At 45.2% G+C, this 22,381-nt stretch overlaps 2 protein-coding genes across 5 annotated transcripts in view; both read left to right on the top strand.

The window, feature by feature from the left end:
* LOC144132638 (sulfotransferase ssu-1-like) overlaps positions 1–5,756 on the top strand; it is a 28,238-nt gene extending 22,482 nt beyond the window's left edge. For all 3 annotated transcript variants that reach the window (XM_077665189.1, XM_077665190.1, XM_077665191.1), the window contains exon 2: positions 3,802–5,756. In XM_077665189.1, the coding sequence (XP_077521315.1) occupies positions 3,826–4,776 (951 nt within the window). In that variant the 5' untranslated portion in view covers positions 3,802–3,825 and the 3' untranslated portion in view covers positions 4,777–5,756. The remainder of the gene's footprint in view (positions 1–3,801) is intronic.
* Positions 5,757–7,358: 1,602 nt separating this feature from the next.
* Positions 7,359–22,381, top strand: part of LOC144132636 (lysosomal aspartic protease-like) — a 47,383-nt gene continuing 32,360 nt past the window's right edge. The window contains exon 1 of one of the 2 annotated variants that reach the window (XM_077665186.1): positions 7,359–8,089. In XM_077665186.1, the coding sequence (XP_077521312.1) occupies positions 7,668–8,089 (422 nt within the window). In that variant the 5' untranslated portion in view covers positions 7,359–7,667. The remainder of the gene's footprint in view (positions 8,090–22,381) is intronic. The other variant, XM_077665188.1, reaches the window with a different exon arrangement.

Here is a 22,381-nt window from a genome sequence, read left to right as displayed (position 1 = left end):
GTGTTCCTCTTTTTGGTAATGCCAATCTGTGGTTATGATGGCGAAAGAAGAATGAGACCTTACATGAATGCAATCAGCTTTTTAGTGCAGAATGTTCCGCTGTTATAGATACCCTGACACGCATTTGCATGCCCGCGTCGATATAGCAGTATCGACGCAGACTACTCGGAATCTCTGAGCGCAGTATCAAGCTTCTGTTGTTTGCACTTCCGCATTGTACTCAAGAAGTACCACTTCATCTCAACGAGCAGCGCATTTCAGTGTTATTGATATGAATCCACATCTAATGCTTCGGCCACGCTTATGGACGAAGGGACTGCTTGTCAGAACTAGCAATTATTTATCATGACAATTAATCTCTGTGTAAGCTAAAAAGTAGCGGCAAGAGCTTCACTTATATATCATATTGTAAATTACGGTTGCACAGAAGTTGCTTGTAAGTGTTCAAATGTCGTAAAAACATCTCAAGAACCATTCCACACAACTCGCACCTACCTATAGCTATTACCCTCATTCTTCAAGCAATTTATGTTTTTGCGCTCCGAAGCAAAACTGGGTTACGTGCACATATTGCTGACGAGAAGCAGTACTCTATATGGCATAGGTAGTGCTGCGCGACAATAAACAGTCTTCGTGGCAAACGTGTACCTGAGGGTTATTTGGCGCCGAGTCATTCCACGCCAAATGCACCAATGAAGGCGCTCGGCCTTAACTCCCCCGCCCTACAGCCATTTTTTTTGTTAAGAAAATATATAGCTCTTTACACTCCTGCCAACAGCTTTTTTTGCACAATAGCTTACAAAAAATGTCGGGTGATGGACGGCCCCTTGCATTACAGACTTTTTCAAAGCTGGGTCTCGCTGAAAAAATTCGCAAAAATTTTTGCAGTTTACGTTTCACATTTTTAGTGCAAATGCACAAGAAATGACTTTGGTATCAGGTAAAAATAAATACACACTTGAAAACATTTATTCAGTTTTAGTTGCTATTTTAACGCGAAATATGCAATGTTTAGAATTTTTGAAGAATCTGTAGTTATTTGTGATCACTACGGTTTTATTGTCGGCTGCCTGAGACAGGTAAAACATGTTAAAAATCGTTCGTTTAGAATATGACGATCTACCTTTCATTAAAAAAAGGTATCAATTTTCAAAAATGTGCTTTTTGTCACGTATTAGACTGTAGATTTCACCACATTGTGGACCAAGTCAAAAAACAAAAACAGACAGCTTTGTTGCTTGATATACTCATATGCCGTGTAGTCATGCGGGCACCCCGTCCCCGAGTCACTTGATTCCACCACTTATCATGTAAACGCAACACATCAGAAGCGCCGGGACCAGCTATGGTCTGGGTGTCTGGGTGGGGAAGCATGAACGCCTGAGCGTGCAAGTTCTCGCCAGGCTAATATTTTAAGCAGCACCGCCGTGGCGTTGGCTTTCGAGTGGCAGCAGAGGGCAACAGTGGCCGCCGGCGTGGACGCTCAAAACGACTCGTTCGCCTATAGCAAGAATTGCTCTCATTAAAATCGCTGAGCCCAATCCCTGTAATTGATTACCAAATAGACTGTTTCATGTGCTTTTACTTTGACTACCTCACGGTAAAATTTAAAGCGGTAATGGGACTGAACGCAATTTTTCATATTTTCGTATTTTCCTTTTTGAAACATCCCGTTATATTCCAATTGAACTATTATTAAAATCATGTACATTCGTGATGTACCCGACGCAACTTTTCCTAGTGATCGCAAAAAAGGGCTTCATATTTTAAATATTTTTGATAATGGCGGTATGCATCCATAGATTAAAAATTAAAAATCGGTTAAAGTTACCATTGTTTCATAAAAATAAGCAGTGCTTACGAATGGTTCTGAGAAAATTCTATGCGTGGAAAATACAAAAAATGCTTTCTTTGTGAATTTTTTAATCGCACCGAGTTTTCAGTGCTTTGTAAAATTTAAAGGGCTGTTACAGGAGCGAAAATCTTTTTTGCCATAAAATGTACGGCAAAAATTTTAGACGGTCAATAAACAGTCATAAATTTCCTGAAATAAATCAGGAAGCCTCGACTGCAAGCCGTGGTGCGTTTCGTGTGGAATGACCCCAAATTTTAGCGAAGGCGATATTCTAAAACAAAAGAAAAAAATGAAAGGTAACGTACGACCAAAGCTAGAACCCGCACTTTTATTCAGGGCAGCAGTCATCTCTAGCCGCTTGAAAGCTGGAATATTGATGTTTTTAACCTGATCTGAAATATGTCACGAAGAAGTAGTACAGCAGATAAAAGAAAAGGTGGGAATTGTTTTACTCATTCGCACGGTGACGTTCTCTAGTAAAAAATAAAATAAAACCATTTTACTAGGAGGGCTGCAGCCTGACCCGGCTTGCAGACATCCTTCAGACCTTCAGCAGGGGCACCGAGATTTAGTTTAAGCTATTTCGCTCTGTAAAATGTCATATCACGCAAAGGAGCCTGGAGCCACATAGACAGTACACACTTATAAATAAGTTTATTCTGCGTGCTTTCCGTAATGAACTAATTATGATGTCCAGTTATATACGCGTCAAAATCTACCTTTCATGATCCTTCCTCTCCATCTTAACCTTTCTCTCAGACATATTCTTTCCAACAATCAGCGCAGCGTGTGTGGGGGTTTAGTGACAGGCAGTGCGTTATTAAGGTTGGGGCCCCTCCACTTTTTAGGGACATTTAAAGCGCCACTATTTACTGTAATGCCACAGGGGAACTTCTCAATCAACAGAAGTGTCAAATGCATGCGGTATTCACTGCATCGATGTCAGTATGAAAAGATTCGGCTATGAAATTATAATTCGGGAACGTAGGTGTGTCGTAAGGTTACGTAGGATACACAACACGTCGTTAATCTCGTCATCCAGAAACGAGCAGCTCATTTGGCCGGTTCAGCTACCGCTGAACCGTCGACCGGGCTGCGTGGCAGGCGATGGCTGTGCGATTTATGCCAGCGCCAGCGATGAGGGCTGCGTCTGCTTATCGCTATCACGAAACGCCGCGAGAAAACTATACCGCTGGCGTAAATCGCACAGCCAGCTGCTGCGCAACTGCACTGTTCCCTTTTAATAAATGATCTGCTCATTCCTAAGCGGAAAGTTGAGAGCATTGCAATCGCGGCGCACAAGCGGGCATGTCTTTTGGTATTATGCGTACTTCGCGGGCATCTGCAATAGTGAAGCTAATACGTAATAGATGGAAATTTAGAAACACTTCAGTCGGGCGTTTTGCGTGGAGCTCTGCAACTTTCCTAGTGAACTTTTTTTTCGCATTTTCATTGCTTGCGAAGTTGGTTAATTAATATCGACTAATTATGTAATTAAGCGCAATGCAAAAATAACGTTACTTGCTCCTACAATAGCTAGCAACATGAATCTGGTCGCGTCATCTTATAGTGCCGCGGAATATTTTTAAACCCTGGGTTAAATTACGTGGAACATGCAGTACATATCTATTTTTGTCGTATCCGGTAAATATGCTAGAGAACAAACAGTCCGTCAAGCATTCCTGAAAAGTGAAAGTGTAAACCTTGGTATTAACAGTGAAAGTTTGTATAACAGTTCCACTAAGGATATAGCGAAGCACTGGAGGAGAATTGTAAACAACGCAACATTTATTTGTGCCTTCCTTACTATGAATTTGTTTTTTTCAATTATGGGTTGTCCACCGGCTCATGCATTTATATTCAAAGTGCGTTACAAAGGCATCTTACAAAGTTCAATACAGCGAATCGCTTCAAGATGAAACTTTTTCATCCATTGTTCTGTGCAGGTCAAGATCCTGATTCCAGTTAGGATGGCAGATTCTCAATACCACGAGGTTGATGGCTTCTACATCAGCAAGAGCTTTCCTGTGGAGTGCGTCCGTTCAGCCCTTCGCTACAAGGCCCAACCAGGAGATCTGTTCATTGTCAGCTACCCAAAGTGTGGTACCACGTGGATGCAGCATATAGTTTACAATATCATCAATAACCAGCCACCTCCTCAAAACCAGATCGCCTCCTGGATTGAAATGCCTTTCCTGGAAGCCCAAGGAGCCGAAGCCGTTGAAGACATGAAACGTCCGGGACCCATAAAGACTCACATGGCCTATCGTTTCCAGCCATACTCCAGCGAAGCCAAATACATCTACGTAGCCAGGAATCCTTACGACTGCTGCGTGTCGTACTTTTACCACACAAGGGACATGCCAGAGTATCATTTTCAAGACGGCACGTTCGATCAGTTCTTTGAAATGTTTGTGGAAGGTAAAGCTGACTTTGGCGACTACTTCGACCACTTGCTTTCATGGTACGAGCACAGGAATGATCCCAACGTTCTCTTCGTCACGTATGAACAGCTCAAGAAGGATACCAGAAGCTGGGTGCTGAAGGTTGCAGACTTCATCGGTGACGAATTTGGCCAGAAGCTGCGGAGTGATGAATCCCATTTGGAGAACGTCATGAAGAACATCAGCGTGAAAAGCATGAAGGGATATATAAATGACAGCATGAAGAACATGTTCGATGGATTAGAATCGGTGCTTGGGGAGAAGGTGCCGAAGTGGATCCAGCTAATGAAGGAGTCGATAGGACAAGAAGCTTGTGAGAAGCCAATGACGGGTGATTTCGTTCGCAAAGGCATCGTTGGAGACTGGCGCAACCATTTCTCAGATGATCAGGTGGAACGGCTGAAGCAAAGAATTAAAGAGAAGACAAGCGGAAGTGACGTCATGAGCTTGTGGAAAGACACAGACATTCCGAAGTAAAAGTTCTGCGCTGGGTTTGTGCGAACTTCCTGAGAGCTGTGCTTAGCTCTTGAGGGTCACGTGGAACGCTGCTAGCATGAGACTGTAAAGAAGAGTGAAGCACAATGAAACATTTTCCTTTTTAGCACCTCTGTAACTTTTAAATGAGGGATCATGTTAACTGCATATTTAGGAGCTATATCAAGGATGTGTTTTCAACAATATTATTTAACACGGACCAAAATAGCCGCTTCTAAGCAGAGACAAAAACTGCGAATTGAGTCACAGTCAACTAGAAAGCAGTCGAAAATACGCGCAAATCTGCACGGCACACTTTTCAAGACCGTGTAGCTCCGTAAGTCCTTCCCCAAATATGGGTCCTATAGCTACTATTCAGCCACCACTGTAGAGCACAAGTTCGTCACTGCATGTGTTTTTACTCTTCAGGCGTCGATAACAAGCTGCTATTTTGTTCACATAGGAACTACTACACACAGGGACTGGCAGGAGAGGAGGCATGACTAGTAAAACTTGTAGTGTGAATCAACTTTGCAGTATACGGTGGTAGCCACGGGTATCTGTCAGTGTTAGTGTGCAGTGCGCTGGTTAACTTCATGAAGAAATGGCGGCTGTTTGCGCCCAAAAGTCTTAGGTCGTGATTGTATTCCAACTCTACTGGTGCACTCAATCAATGCTGTGAAGTGCTTTAAGCATTTGACGCTTGTGTGAACACATCTGACAGAGAACGTAGTGCGAAGTGCGTTTATAGGATCGCTGTTCAAACAGCTCTGTTCCATCATCGTATTGCTTGTTTGAGCACGGTCGATTAAACCGCGCCTGTAATTACTGCCTCGCTACGGCAGTTAAAACGTCCGCTTCAAAATTATGTTTCGTCTAATGAGGCTAAGAAATACGTTGTGTACATTCGAATATACTGCATCTTATTCTTGAAGGGCGAAAGAAAGCACTGAAGCAAAACAAATAAACTCAAATAAGTTTCACCCCGCCTATTAGGCCATCAAAGATCATCCCTTTGGAATAAGACATAGCGCATGAAGACAGGACAGTGCAGGGACAACACAGGACGAGCGCTAACAACTGCAGGTTTATTTGAAATCCACACTCGAGGAAACCAGTGCGCATGTCCAGCCACGCAGCAACAAACGGAAAGATTAGGACGCCGATACAGTTATCATCAAAACATCACATGTACAAAATTTCAGAGCCCCAGACAAAACGTAACAGCAAACGCCCCCTTTGATTTTTAACTTTCAACAGGAATTTTTTTAATTATTATTATTATTATTATTATTCTTTTGAATTGAGGAAAAAGAATTCTTTATGCAGGAGAGCAAGGGAAGGTTCGCTAACACACTTGTCTCTTCCAGTCCTTTGGATGTTCGATGCCTCAAGAATTTATCCGGCAAGCTGGTCTTTGGCGGGGCCAACAACCTTAGTTTTTTACAGAAGAGGACGGCACCCGCAGTCCCTACAATTCATGGGCAAGTTCCTACCACTTACACCCTCGAGTGAATTGATGTGCTCGCGTAAGCGATCATTCAAGCATCGGCCAGTTTGGCCTATGTAGACGCTGCCGCCGCTTAGAGGGATTTCATACACAACTGAAACAGCGCACTCAACAAATTTAGTTGCATGCTTGATGTTGCAAGCTGTTTTCTTGGCAATATTCCTGCTAGAAAGAGAGCAAAGACTTGAAAACTTTCGGGGGGGGGGGGGGGGGGCGGAGAAAATCATATCTATCCCGAATTTTCCCGCTACACTTTTTAAATTATGCGAAATCCTGTGTACGTAAGGCAGTACTTCAAGTTTCTTTTTGTGATTTTCATTCTGGGAACCGGACCGCGTTTCTTCTCGACGTGATTTCTTCATCAAGGTTTCTGCCACTTGCGTGAGAACTGACATAGGAAAACCAGCTTGCTTGAGTAGCTCAACTTGGAGGTCAAACCTTGAACCCGCTCGGTGCAAACAAGCTTTTTAAAGCGCGGCTCTAAAAGACAACGTAGCTATTCCTCTTTTCACGAGTTTAGAATACGAAGACTCAAACGGCAACACAGCCTTAGTCGAACGTGGCACATAGGTCCAACAAATGTGGCTTTTGTGGTTAAAAAACAATCTCAAATATAAAAACTGCAGTGAATGATGTTGTGAGAGCTCAAAGGTGAATTTTAGGCCCATAGAAACAGATGAAAATGCGTGAAGAACTTTGTCAGCGATAAAAGCGATATTATCTTACGTTGGTTGTAAAAAGACCAGGAAGTCGTCAACGTACCTAAAAACTTTAGCAACGGATTCAGTGTTGAATTTGTGGTTTAGAGCGCGGTAAAACTTTGCTAGAAAGATTTCACACAATACAGGCGCCACGCAAGAACTGATACATATTCCGCTTTTTTGAATGCAGAATTTCTCATTGAAATTGATGACGTTGCTCATATTCACTCGAGGGTGTAAGTGGTAGGCACTTGCCCATGCATTGTAGGGACTGCGGGTGCCGTCCTCTTCTGTACAAAACAAAGGTTGTTGGTTGCGCCAAAGACCAGCTTGCCAGAGAAATTCTTGAGGCATCGAACATCCAAAGGACTGGAAGAGACAAGTGTGTTAGCGAACCTTCCCATGCTCTCTTGCATAAAGAATTCTGTTTCCTCAATTCATAATAATAATAATAATAATAATAATAATAATAATAATAATAATATTAATAATAATAATAATAATAATAATAATAATAATAATAATAATAATAATAATAATAAAAATTCCTGCTTAAAGTTAAAAAACAAAGAGGGCGTTTGCTGTTACCTTTTGTCTGGGGCTCTTAATTTTTGTACATGTGATGTTTTGATGATAACTGTATCGGCGTCCTAATCTTTCCGTTTGTTGCTGCGTGGTTGGACATGCGCACTGGTTTCCTCGAGTGTGGATTTCAAATAAACCTGCAATTGTTAGTTAGCGCTCGTCCTGTGTTGTCTCTGCACTCTCCTGTCTTCATGCGCCATGTCTTATTCAAAAGTGATGCACCCACAAACCCAAAGTTCCGCCCTATTAATGAGCATCACACATGGGGGGGGGGGGGGGGGGGGCGTAATATATCTGCAAATATCATTGAACTCTTTTTTAAGCTCAGCACTGTGGCCTTTCTCCCTTTGTGCCTTTGTAAGACGTTATCGCTGCCGAAGAGCCTAATCTCTTTTCGTCACAACAGAGAGAGGCTGCGTCGTGACGTCGGCGGGCATGTAGCTTGGGTCGGTCGATTATCGAGAGATCCTCAGCGGCGCCTAGTCGTGGGGCATCGCGGAAGGGGCCCAGCGTTTTTCAGGTAAACAGCATCTCAACAGCATTCAAGCACCTCAGTGTGCTATGTATTTTATTTCAGAAGCAATTATAGCTATATTGCCGAGAAATGTGGTGTTAACTAAGCAGCCCCGCACCTATGGAGTGCGAAGGAGACTTATCCTGCGGCGCAGGAGAGCCATGGGTGAATGGAAAGCTAAGGTAGAGGCTTCTGTCTTGCTGTATACGTAGTTTTACTGATGATGACGGTTATCATGGTGAAAATGAAACCTTTAGAAGATTTACTGTGACCTGAACCCAAGTCTTCGAGTACTACTGAATATATTCACGGTCTTCTAGACACGCAATTTTTATCAGAGCATGCACTGGTGTCTTAAGAAACATGAACTGGCTTGTACATATCCTACTAATGGCTGACCAACGCTGTTTTAACAGGCTGTGAGAGTGACGATCTGCCAAATTCACTATTCCCGCTACAAGTCCAGCACAGTTAATAGACTCTTCGGCTCCATCTCAGTCAACAAGGTACCGGCGCTCGTGTTGTCTTCTCCCTTCGTCCTTGTCTCTTGCGCTGGTACCACGTTCCATAATAAATGAAGGTACAAGCCGCCCACCTTTACACAAGTGTGAGCTGGCGTGGCCGTGCAGGAAATGCACATCCGCAATCTGCCTTATCCCCAATGTTCCATTCATCCGCAATGAAGAGACCGTGAAATTCCTCGAAAAGCTAGCAAACCACAAAAAAAGCTGGCTGCTTTTAATTTACGAAGATGAAGTTCACCGCTTCCGTTCGACTTCAAAACATTAACTGTTATCCAACGAAACGACAGAGACGGCTGTTATTCTCGCACTAAATGGTCTGAGTGGCGATTAAAGAATGGTTGATTTCCTTGGGCGAATCTCACAATTGTTGCCAGCCTTTAATGCCTGGCCTGCCAAGAGCGACTTGGATACCGTCTGGACTTTGTGCCTTTGCATTGTAAGAAAAAATCAGGTGCTGTGGTGAGCAAATAGAGGCACTTATCGCGTTCTTTGTACTTTTAGTTGTTTTCTCGAGGAAGATTATCATCTGCAGCCCTTCGAAAACGCCCGGAACATCAGTTGCTACGTGCGAACACCGACATGAGTCCGGGCAGTACTTACCGATTACGCTGCATTTTGGGAGTCCCAGCTGGCAACAATTTTTGCAGCCATTGCCAGAAATTAGTGCTAAAGTAATACTTCGTTCGGTGGGATCACTGTTGAACACGCGCAATGCGGACACGCGGTCACGGAACATCGGATAACGGCCTTTTTTAAAGGCGGAATACTTTTCAGCTCAACTCATAAAGAGGGCAAGAGAGATGAGCGGCTGTCCTGACCCCTTTGTGTGTTGAGCTAAAAAGCATTCCACCTTGTTAACATGAACCAACTAGTCTTCATGAAAATTCTGCACAATGTTCTTCGCGGCGACTAAAACTGCTATAAAACCGCAGGAAAGCTCGTCGCGTTTTGCATAGTGCGTTCGAACTTATCATTTCGGTATATTTATCTCCAATTGTAGCCCTTTCAATGTTCGCAACTTTCAAACGCGTACATGAATTTAGCAAACACTAGCTATCTAACAAATGCGTGTATTTCAATATCATGAACTTGGCATTAATAATTCCCTCGTGCTTTGAGAAGAAGCTTGCGAGATGTTCGAGCAGGTTCTAGAGAATTGATAACATCGTTCTCTCATGTTTCATTTGTTATATAGCTTTATAGTTTTAACAGTGGTGCACTGCTCCGTTTCTTTTGGTCGGTATCGCACCTGCTGTAGAGGCTAAGATATCGTAGCGCACAAAGATATTGCCTCTCTAGTTTATTTTCTCCTTTATATGCCACCATCCCTTTCCTCCAGTTCAGGTTAGTAAACCGATATCTTCTTATTGTTAAGTACTCCGCTTTCTTCCCGCTGTCTTACACCGCAGGGTATTTGGGAGCGACATTCTACCCGTCAACTGGTGCGCGTATATCCTTCACAGCCAAGACGCACAAAATGGAGCGGCCTTTGTGGGTAATACTCAACAAAAATGCACCTGGCAGAAATCCCTGCGGTACTCCCACAAAGCGAACACAAGACGGTGAAAGCAGAGGACCCTGCTTTTTCGAAAGCGTTAGAGTAAATTCTTAGATTGTCACCGTGGTGCGCGCATGCTATTTACGGTACACATTAAAAAAAAATTATTATTCACTGCCACAGGACGAGTGAAGGGAAAAGAGATGCTCGTTATGACATGCATGACGGAAGCCAACAGACATCGAGATCAAAGAGCACAAGGGATGCGTCTTTATCTTTTCAATTTGAGTTGCTAATCAATCGAAGATCAATAGTGCAATTTTTTAATCGCTTAAAGATAGTCGATAAGAAAGGCAAACAAAACCTACCACATGCTGTCAGATCCCGCTGGTGGCAGGTGGTTGTTTTCCTTCTGCTTTTTTGTCGTTTGTCTTGAAGCGATAAAATAATTGCAATATTATTCTTTAATGTGTTACCACCCGCAGTTGAAAAGAAAAAAAAGGCATCCCGTATGCTCCTTCGTTTGGTGACGGTTGGCTTTTGTCATCTATGCTACAGGACGAGACTCTTATATGCGCTGCTGGCAGCACTGATGCATTTCGGTCTATTCAGTTCCAGAATTCCTCTGGCATCTCTTTGGGCGGCTTCCAAAGTAGCTGACAGTTTACCCTAATTCCACTTATGGCTTTTGCGGTGAAAGCATCTTTGTTCAGAAAAACGTTGTACGGATTGGTACTTGCACTGCTGCAATCATAAGTAATATTTACGTTGCCCATTACAGGCATCTGCTCGCTGGACGTCTATGAGACGCCGGTTGTCACACCGGGTTTGAGATTCCCAGATGATTACCTCAGTACTATGGCTTGTGATGATCGTTATTCTTAAACTGCAGCACGGGATATGCTCTAAGCCTTGGATGTGCTCTCATCCTTGCAGCTGTGCCTGAAGCTACTCGTGTTGACTTACGCGCTATCTGAGAACCTGCACCTACGCTTCATCAATTTAAGCTTATAATTAGTCGTCCACCATTTGGCCAAATGTTTAGGGCAATCGCCCAATTGTGGAATAGATTTTTAATAAGGAGGAATTACTCATTGGCGTCCGCCCAAGCGCGGCCACAAGGCTACAAAGCAAAGCTATATAGCTTTCTCAGAAACTTCCCATTTAAAGAAACATTAGTCCTGGTCCGAGGTTCGAACCCGTGACCACCGCTTCACCGGAGCAGCCGCTCTACCAACTGAGCTAACCGAGATGGCAACCTTATGGTAAGGTGAGAGCGAATTGATCAATAACTTAAGTGGGAACAGTATTGGTCAAATGTCTAGGGGAATCCCGCAAGTTGGAGTAGACAACTTGTGTCGTAGGCTCGAGCTGAGAGGAGCAAAGCTGAAATTCTCATACCAATCGGCTCCTTTCCTGATTTTATAAATGGACATTAGGAACAGCAAAGCTTACAGTCCTCCATGAACACAGCAATAAAATTCCAATAGTGAAGGGCGTCAGGCAAGGAGACACGATCTCGTCAATGCTATTCACCGCCTGTTTACAGGAGGTATTCCGAGGCCTGCATTGGGAACAGTTGGGGATAAAAGTTAATGGAGAATCCATAAATAATCTGCGATTCGCAGATGACACTGCCTGGCTGAGCCACTCAGGAGATAAACTGCTAATCATGATCAATGAGTTAGAAAGAGCAGAACGGTGGGTCTAAAAATTAACATGCAGAAAACTAAAGTAATGTTCAAAGGTGCAGCAATGGAACAGCAGTCCACAATTAGCAGCGAGTGGCTTGAAGTGGTAATGAAATACGTCGACTTAGGGAAGGTACTGACCGCTAATCCGGATCATGAGAGGGAAATAACTAGAAGGGTAAGAATGGGGTGGAGCGCATATGGCAGGTTCTCTCAGATTATGAATATCAGGTTACCAATATCCCTTAATAGAAAAGTGTGCAAGAGCTGTGTCTTACCGGTACACACCTACGGGGCAGAAACGTGGTGGCTAACTAATAAAGATCAGCTTAAGTCAAGGATAACACAGCGAGCCATGGAAAGAAAAATGTTAGGTGTAACGTTAAGAGTCCCGAAGCGGGCAGAGTAGGTGAGGAAACAAATGCGTGTTAATGACATCCTAGTCGAAATCAAAAGGAAGAAATGGGCTTGGACAGGGCGTAAAGTGCGAACTCAAGATAACTGCTGGTCCTTAAGGGTAACGGAGCGGATTCCAAGAGAAAGGAAGCATCGCAGGCTGCGGCAGAAGATTCGGAGGGCGGATGAGATAAGGAAGTTTGCAGGCATAGGGTGGGCGCAGCTGGCTAAGGACAGGGTAAATTAAAGAGACATATGGGAGAGGCCTTTGCCCTGCAGTGGGTATAGTCAGGCTGTTGCTGCTGCTGCTGCTGATGATGGTGACAATATTGCACTTGCCTGGGTGCGTGGTATGCTTGAGGGATCCCACTATATTGACAGGGGCCTGGCTAAAGCGGTGTCAACGAGCGGCACCCTCTACAAGGGAGCCATCCAAACAGTGCCACGTGCCACGGTAGTCTGGTATTTGTGGGAAAACGCGACAACCCTCTCTTTGCGTTGTAATCCTGACGAGAAGTACACGCAAGACACTCGGTTGTCTCCTTTTTGCCGAATTCCCCTGCCATCAGTCCTCCATGTGCCATTTGAAGAACCTTCAAGCGGTGCTTTTGGGGCACTATAAGCCGGTTTTCTACTCGCTGCGGTGGTTCAATCGTTATAGCGCTCCGCCGCTGGCCCTAAAGACGCGGGCTGGATCGCGGTCGCGGCGGTAGAATTTTGATGAAGGCGAAATTCTAGAGGCCCGTATATTGTGAGATGTCAGCGCACGTGAAAGAACCCCTGGTGGCCGAAATTTCCGGAGCCATTCACTACGGCGTCGCTCATAGCCTGAGTCGCTTTTGGACGTTAAAACCCCCTCAAGCATAAACCACCAGCCGGCTCGTCTTCGCTGCAGTGTCCGGAACGTACTGTCGGTTCAGCATGCCACCACGAAGACAGAGTTTGAACGAACCGCCTTCCTTGTCCTCTTTCTCTTCTTTTCTGCCTAGAATCAAACTAGGAGGCCACCGTCCTTTCCCTGGTTGTGCCTGATTTGGTCGACAGTGTCGTCAGCAAGAGCAGTAGACGCCCGCAGATTAAAAAATCCCCCCTTTAACTTTGCCCTGGTAGTATCTACTAAGGAGACGGCCCGGTAGTTGCCGCTCATTTGTTCGTTCCTGACGAAGGTGTAATTAACTGTTACCTTATTGCCACCTATGTCCCTCAGCACTCGACCTTTCCTTACACTTATCAGGCTACCAACGACCATTCGGGCATCTTTGCTGACGCGATCACATTTACGACCGGGAGTCGACGTCCATCCTTGAATTATAAAGAACCATCCTGGATATATGCACAGACGTTTCTGGAGGTAGGCGGTGTCCGGTTCTTTTGTACGGTCGTCAGCACATGTAGCGCCGCGAACGCGGCTTTTCGGCCAGCTTGCCTGCGGCCATACTCTTCTTGGAATTCGTTCGACCGAATGTAACGGCCTTTCTTGCCTTCACGTATTTATATTCACGTTGAACCACTAACTTGACGCCCATAACCCTCTTTTCTATAATGAACCGGACCATCGCTTGCACACAGCTCTAACGGCTGCTCGACTGAAATTAGTCCCTCCTCTGACTCGTGCGACTTTTTCGTTTTGGAAAGTTCTATCCATATTCCCCATTAGGTCCCTAATCGAGATACTAATTGCGAAAGAGTTTCGTCGCCGTTGGGCGTTTTATTCTTAACATCTGACGGCATAACAATTTCTAGCGATCATTCTTGGAGCTTGCATGTTGCTAACATAATATCGTCAGCAAATAAGACGCTAGGTTTCCTCAAGCAGCATCTTGACCATGCTCCAAAACATGTTAAGTTATTAGCTTACAAATCATTCGTCAGGTCCAAACTAGATTTTGCATCGCCCATTTGGAATCCTCATCAAGCTTACCTCATCAATGCCCTCGAATCTCTTCAAAACCACGCTGCTCGCTTCATTCATTATTCCTACTATTATGACATCAGCGTTTGCTCCTTAAAAGCAGCATCCGGATTATCACCCTTATCGCTCCGCCATCGCATCGCCAGCCTGTATTTATTTCACAAATTCTTCCACAGCCGTATGCACATCTCACCTTATATTCTTCCCCAGCACGCATATCTCATCGCACCAGCCATCACCTGCAAGTTGCCCGTCCACGCTCATGCGACGTAACTTTTTCTAATTCCTTCTTTCCTCGTGCAGCCGCAGACTGGCACGACCTTCCAAACAACGTTGCCATCATCACTTGCCCAAGTCCTTTCGCTGAAAATGTAAAAACTTTCCTGTTATTGTGATTCTGCGCTTTTAATTGTTGCCACCCCTTATGTAACTCCCCTCTTTTGAAGCCTTTAAGGTAATAAAATGAAATGAGATGAATCCCTCTCCTGTCAAGCGAAATTTCAGGAGCAGCGCATATTTGACTTTCAGAAGCAGGCATTCCTTCGAACGCATTGAAAGCATCTCTTGTGCGGCAAGTGCGCCGCGCTGTGGTCCACTGCTCCCGTGGCCATTGCTGGTGCTCTGTCACGCGATCAAACAGCGCCAGATCCGCGTCAAGGTCATCAGCTTTTTCATTAAATAGAGCCATCAATTTCCACGGACGAACGCCGAGTTCTCGGTGTACCACCCCCGACGTGCTCGCGTCGAAAACTGGACAGCCGCTGGCATTAGTTCTGAATTGAAGGAGCCCCATCTCCTAGATTTCCTGGAGCTTTGGTCAGAGCGCTCCTTCTTCCATGCATCTCGCTTCTTGTCCCTTGCGTTGCGATCATTCTCTCGATGGTCTTCAGGCTCACGCCACTCAAATTACGATTCCCTTTCTTTCAGCAGGAATCTATGGATCTCTGCAGACACCAGATCCAACTCCTTATCGATTGCGGCCAAGCGTTCTGCCCACGCTATCTTGTTTCACACTAGCCATAAAAATAAAAAAGTGCATATGATGCCACGTCGCTGCCCCGCGGAGGGTCAGTCGGGGGATAGCACAGTCTAATTTCGCGGACGCTAGCTTGTCAGGAGGCGTGAGCACGCTGCCAATGGGCACCGCACTCTCTGTTGCCAGTCTCATAGACGGACACATCCCAGGTGCTAGTCCTTATGCAGCACCGAGTGCCCACACGGCGATAGACACACGCCTGACCAGCCGCTGACAGGAATCACGACATAGGAGTCGTAAATGAGAGGTGTTACTGCCAAATTTACTTAAACAGCGCTCGTACACTGTCATCCATAATAGCAGGGCACGGACACAGGACAGATGGAGGCAATTTTAGCTTTACCTACTGGATTCAAAACGAGAGGGGAAAGAAAATACAAATACAAGGAAATTTTAAAGGATAGAATTAAGGATAAAGTTTGAACATCGGATGCGGGAAGGAGGAGGAGATGGGGGGGGGGGGGGGGCTTAGGCGTTCGGGGGTGGTTGCTGTTCGGTACAAAGATTGGCGTCACGCTGCCGATTTCAGGTTCCCTGAGTAGCTCCTCGCTACTGCGACACTTCGCGACGACGCGACCACCTCTCAGCTGGTACTCTACAAACACCCGCAGCTATCAAGTACACCGCCGCCCCCCAAAATTCTTCACGTTGACTGATCTCTGCCCCATCCACAGGCCCACCACGGCGTGCTTCTCTTTCATCGTCTCGAGACAGCCCGGGGCCCTGGATGGAAGAATCAGAGGCTGCAGCGAAACTGAACCTTCGAGCTGGCCTACCGGCTGGCCCCGCTGGCGTCCGCGCTCGAATTCCGCTCCCAAAAGTCAAAGGATAGACTATGTGTTCGCATAGTCGGAGACGAGAAAGAGAGAAGAGGGGGTTGTTTGGGTCAGAGTCTCTCTCACTCCGCCGAGCCACCGCTAGTGAAAATGTTAAAAGGCTTCGGGAACAGATAAGACAGTCTGCAGAATCAATTGCCAATCACAGTTAGTGACCTGCAAAGTTGAAATTGTGTATAATGGCCCCTAAGCAGCAGGAAATCTTCTGTTCAACAAACTGGGCTATATCTCACCAAAGTAGTCATGGAACACTTAAAGAGAGGTTCGAGAACTGCGATGAAGAATGAAGGACTGCACTGTTTAAACTGTTCCATGCGTTCCTGCAAGTTTTTATTTATTGACAGAACTCTCTTCGTCCAGAGTGGACATAAATCCACCCGCGAAATCATAGAAGCCTTCCATAACTGGACATTATAGACGACTTCTAACTCTGTTGAAGTCAGGCTGGTTGTGCTTGTTCTTTCTCTTCTGCTTGACCAAAAGTTGCGCTGCTTTCCATTTTTCACTGCTTTGAACCCCTAACTGTCTTGGTCAGCCGTGAGGGCACAGCAGCCAAGTTGTTGAAAAGTGGATGTCCTTGTAGTTAAGCTTTCCTAATTAGAATGCTTCAACATCCGCTTGATCGATCTTCACTTCCTTAGAGTTGAGGAAAGGTGGTCCCATTGCACTAATGCAGCAGAAATACTAATCCTGCGAGCTAGCAACACGTGGATCTCAAAAGCATCTGCTGCCAGCTCGTCGAATATGTCGTTTTCACCTCTGCTCAACATGGCTTTCGAAAAATCATATTTATATGCAATACAGATTTTAACTCTCATACATAAATTACACCGCCTATAAAACCGTTCGTCACATGCAGACTGAACTTTTTAGACAACTCTATAGAGTTCACAAGGCCTCCCCCAAGCTTCGAGTTCGCTAGCTAAATCATGTAGTTACTGACTACAGTGTTCTCGGATAAATTGAATGTTTTCTTGCTAATCACTCCTAATCTGTTTATGATAACCACATCAACTCCTCGCTTATGCATTTGCGTGGGGGGTTTCTCAAATATCTGTTCTTCAGCTACTTTTATTGCTCACATATACTCTGAAATTAATCTTCTGCTGTGGCTGCGTCATGTTTCGTGAAATATCTCAGCAGTACGGTGCTGCAAATATGCAGAATGACCAACTTGGTATATCAGCGTTTCGCTCACTTTTGATTCGTTATTACGTCAAACGAGCTCCGGATTTCCTCAACCTTGTCTGCTTTATGACTTAATGAGTGCTTCGGTTCGCGCAGACTTGACGCCATAGGTAGCACAACAGAGTTCTCGCACAACTGCAGCTCTCACCTTTCAATCACGTTCCATATCCCACATCGCGATAATATAAAACTTTATCTGTCTCCCTCCAAGGAAGTTGGTGGCTCTGATGAACACTCTCAAGATTAGATCACAGGCACAATAAATACCTTTGAAACAAGAAGTATAGACAGCCACCACCGTATTTTAGTTGGCATAGCACCAGACCAGAATGTCAGAGGCCATGGGTACGGATCCCACCGGCGGAATATGGTCATTTTCTGTCTACTTTCTAATGAATTATCTAAAATGACGTTAAAAAAATTATTTCGCTACTCATTCCTCATGCATCAACACACACACACACAAATAAAAATACTCCTCCATGTTTTCCTCGGCAACGAACCCATTCCAGCTACCGCTGTCTGCTCGGCAGCTTTAACAGCAGCCTGGGTTCTGAGAGTACTCACCATAAGTAGCATAAAAAGATTCAAGCACAGCTCCGACCCTCGCCGCTCGACAGGACGTCCCTTGTCCGCCTCTATTAACCAGGTTGCCCCTGGTAAATACTCTCAATGTAAGATTACAGCGAGCATAAATAATCTCGAATGTAGAATTCTGGAGAGCCCCCGCCATAGCTCAATGGGCACAGAAACGTACGCGACATACAAACGTGTGTTTGGAAAGCAGTTAAGGCATGCGGCTGCTTTTCTTACCATTTTAACCAATCGCCTTTCAGCCACAAAAAAGGATTGAGAGACTAGTTTACCATTGATCAACAGCACAGATTTGAAAAAAAAAACACATTGCCCTTTTTCGCTGACTGTAAGCAATCATGATGCTTATCTTCGACAAGGCGGCCTAATTATGTTATAAATAATGCTAATCGCATGCTATGTTACTCCACAGTAATTTTTCAAGCTCACCCTCCTCTCTTGAGCTTGTCCTCATTGCTGCAATACTATGCCTTAATCTCGAGTACGCGTCGCCGGTATACTCTCTAAGATGGGACTAAAAGGAGTCCAGAAGTTAATCTATTTAGAGGCTAACTAACCTGCCACTGCCAGTCGTCCTTTAGGGACTGCGACATTGCTACCTGTAGGTCCGTTTTGGACTAACTGCAAATGATCTAACCGTTGGTTTCCTTGGAAAAAAGTGCAACACTTAGTCCCCGGGAAAAGCAGTTTAGAGTAAAACTGCAAACGAAGTGCGATTTCCGGCGTGATATACAGCTTAATAGTTTTGCGAGAGCACTTATTACATACAAAACCAGCAAAAGATACAGGAATAAACACACACGAAAAAAGCAGGATTCGAACGGACAATATTTTGACACAGAATCGAGCACAGATATGGCCAGACTAACAGAGCCGATGGTTCGGAGCAGAAAATAAAAGCATCATATACTAAGCACACACATTACTTAAGCTTACCGCTCGCATTTTATATAATTGTAATGCTCTTTAGAGTGAAGTGGACCGATTTTGTACTTGTATGCTTTTCCACCAAGCTACGCTAAGGCTTAATTCATACTCAAAGCTCTCTAAATCGCTTTTTCTTTGCCCCAAAAATTTGTGCCCGTGTATGCTTCACGCATCGTATGAAAGCCCAAATCCTTGGTTCCGTCTTGCGTTTTGCTGAAAACGTCGCATTAACTGTAGCAACTTGGAGCTACACGTTGCGGCATGTTGAAAACGAATACTAAAGGCCATGGTTCGCTTTGTTGATACTAGCGGGCAGGGGTCACGGCGAGAGAAGTGTTTGTCGCACAACGTTTCGCTAAGTCTAGCCGGTACTTACACAGAATCACTTAAGATCGTGAACAAAACGCAACGAAATGAAACTCACATTCGACGGGTATTGAAACTCATAATACTTTATATTCAGCTGCCAGTCGCTTCGTTTCCACGAAGCCTTTTTCTCACGCAAAAGAGCCTATCCGCTTCGGCACATACAGCGTCGATGCTCTCACTGGCCCTACGCCTCGTTCACACTTGGTTATTCAGCGGTGAGGGCGAGCGATATACATCCCCGCCGAAATGCTGTCTATTCACACTTCCCGCCTACCCTGTTGACGCTCGTGGCATACCCAGATATGATCGGAAAAGAGTATAAATCAACGCATTCTGCGTAGCGTATGCGTATGCTTAGGCGCATGCATGCTTACATCAAACGGAGTCCATGCAGCTACCTCTGTGGCTGAGTGTGCGGCCTTCCGGGACAAGAAGATCAAACAAGACCCCGTATCCTTTCACGAAGGTAGCTGCAAGCCACACAGGCTACCGCCCATCTCAGTTCAGCTCGACACGCCTGTCAATAAGCTAGCCAGTATTAGGTGACAAAGCTAGCTTCGCTTCCGGATATTGTATTTCCCTACTGCTTACATGTTCTGAGCTTTCTCCATTTTGCGCGCGGCATTTTGCCATTTCTCCATTTTGCGCGCCTCTCCCCTTTTCTGCCTTTTCCTACCATTTTTACCAAGTTTTTTCTATTTCCTTCTATCCACTGTTTGATTCTATGCAATTGTTTCTCTACCATATATCCGTTTTTCGCTGATCTGTTTTGTGTCCAACACCTGTAAAAAAGAAGGCAATACAGAAAACAACTCACTCTTGAAAAAGGTCGGTCCTCCGAAAGAAGCATTGAGTTAAATAAAAATTGTGCCTTTCGTGAAGAATATATATATATATATATATATATATATATATATATATATATATATATATATATATATATATATATATATAAAGGAAGCGAACAGTCACCGAAACCAAGGTGCATAGGGGAATGTTTCAATTTTTTTAATATCTAGTACCAGTCAGTTAGTTTTAATGAAAATTACTTATCAAGCAGCAGAAAAAACAACCATCCCGCCGATGGGATCCGAACCCACGACCTCCGAACATCGCGCCCGGTGCTCTTACCAACTGAGCTATGGCGACCGCTGTCAAATCTGCTGCTTTCGTGGGTATTTATGTTTTGCGTGTAAGCGAACCGTGAGAGTGTTCACCAGCGCCACCCTCATCCATAGCGGCGGACGTAGCACGTCCTGTAACAGCGCGCTCACACTAGCGGGAAGCTTCCCGCGCCGGCACAGCGTCAACGTCGACGCTGCCTCGCAGCTCCTCAGAATGACGCTCACACTGCGCGCGTTTTCTCACTGCGGTTGTCTTGGAATGTGGAGAGAGGAGGCGCTGAGGGAGGACCCGAACGAGCAGAAAGAGAAGGGGATAGTCACGTGACACCAGAGAAGACTGGAAAGCGCACCCTGCTAGCTCCTCTCCCGTCGCCCTGGCAAAGCAGCCGCCGAGTGCCCGGCCGGCCGGCCGGACGCGCGCAGCCTCCGCCTCCGCCGACGGGGTCACTGAACTGGGACCGACGTCACGGTTCCCGGTCGGCGCCCATTGGCTGTTCTGGTCACCGGCACGGGAAAAATAGGTACCGAACCCATCGCTCCGCGGGACGGGAGAGCAGGCTGTCCGCGGGAGAAAAACCGGCTTGGGCGGGAAGCGGCACGCGGAAAACGCCCGGCGTTGCGCGTTTTCCCGCTAATGTGAGCGCGCCTTAATACCGCAAGTGTAGCGTAGAACGTCATCTAACGGCGAGGGCGGAAACTGTGCGAAAGCCCTCTTATGCTACCTATGGCATAAGGCAGCATGGTTGTTTTTTCTGCTGCTCGATAAGTAATTTTCTTTAAAACTAATTGATTGGTACTAGATATTAAAAAAATAAAAAACATTCCGCTATGCACCTTGGTTTCGGTGACTGTTCGCTTCCTTAATATGTTTGTCAAACGAGCCCCTGACTTAATTTGCCTTGTCTGCTAATAGCTTAACGGATGTCTCGGTTCTGGCAGTCTTGATGCCATAGGTAGCATAAGAGGGCTCTCGCACAGCTTCCGCCCTCGCCGTTAGATGACGTTCTACGCCACACTTGCGGTATTACAGGCCGTGCTTCGTCCACCGCTATGGACGACGGTGGCGCTGGTGAACACTCTCAAGGTTCGCTTACAAGCAAAACATAAACACCCACGAAAGCAGCAGATTGGACCGCCGTCGCCGTAGCTCAGTTGGTAAGAGCAGCGGACGCGATATTCGGAGGTCGTGGGTTCGGATCCAATCGGCGGCATTGTTGTTTTTTCTGCTGCTTGATAAGTAATTTTCTTTAAAACTAATTGATTGGTACTAGATATTAAAAAAATAGAAACATTCCCATATGCACCTTGGTTTTGGTGTCTGTTCGCTTGCTTAATATGTTTGTCCAACGAGGCCCTCACTTCATTTGCCTTGTCTGCTAATATATATATATATATATATATATATATATATATATATATATATATATATATATATATATATATATATATATATATATATATATATATATATATATATATATATATATATATATAACTTGTCTGCTAATAGCTTAAAGAGGGTCTCGGTTCTGGCAGTCTTGATGCCATAGGTAGCATAAGAGGGCTCTCGCACAGTTTCCGCCCTCGCCGTTAGATGACGTTCTACGTCACGCTCGCGGTATTACAGGACGTGCTACGTCCGCCGCTATGGTCGAGGGTGACGCTGGTGAACACTCTCAAGGCTCGCTTACACCCAGTAAACATAAATACCCACGAGAGCAGCAGATTGGACAGCCGTCGCAGTAGCTCAGTTGGTAAGAGCACCGGCCGCGATATTCGGAGGTCGTGGGTTCGGATCCCACCGGCGGCTTGGTTGTTTTTTCTGCTGCTTTATAAGTAATTTTCTTTAAGCAATTTATTAATCTAAGTATTATTATCCCACTGATAAGCATAACACATTAAAAAAATTAACGTTCCACTATGCACCTTGGTTTCGGTGACTGTTGGCTCCCTTCATAAATTTGTCAAACGGGCCCCTCATTTCCTTTAACTTGTCTGCTAATAGCTTAAAGAGGGTCTCGGTTCTGGCAGTCTTGATGCCATAGGTAGCATAAGACGGCTCTCGCACAGTTTCCGCCCTCGCCGTTAGATGACGTTCTACGTCACGCTCGCGGTATTACAGGACGTGCTACGTCCGCCGCTATGTCGAGGGTGGCGCTGGTGAACACTCTCAAGGCTCGCTTACACCCAGTAAACATAAATA

This window comes from Amblyomma americanum, chromosome 5, assembly GCF_052857255.1.
Source record: "Amblyomma americanum isolate KBUSLIRL-KWMA chromosome 5, ASM5285725v1, whole genome shotgun sequence".
NCBI classification, from domain to species: Eukaryota; Metazoa; Arthropoda; class Arachnida; order Ixodida; family Ixodidae; genus Amblyomma; species Amblyomma americanum.
Note: the sequence above shows the minus strand (reverse complement) of the source record. Positions and strands in the feature narration are given on the sequence as shown.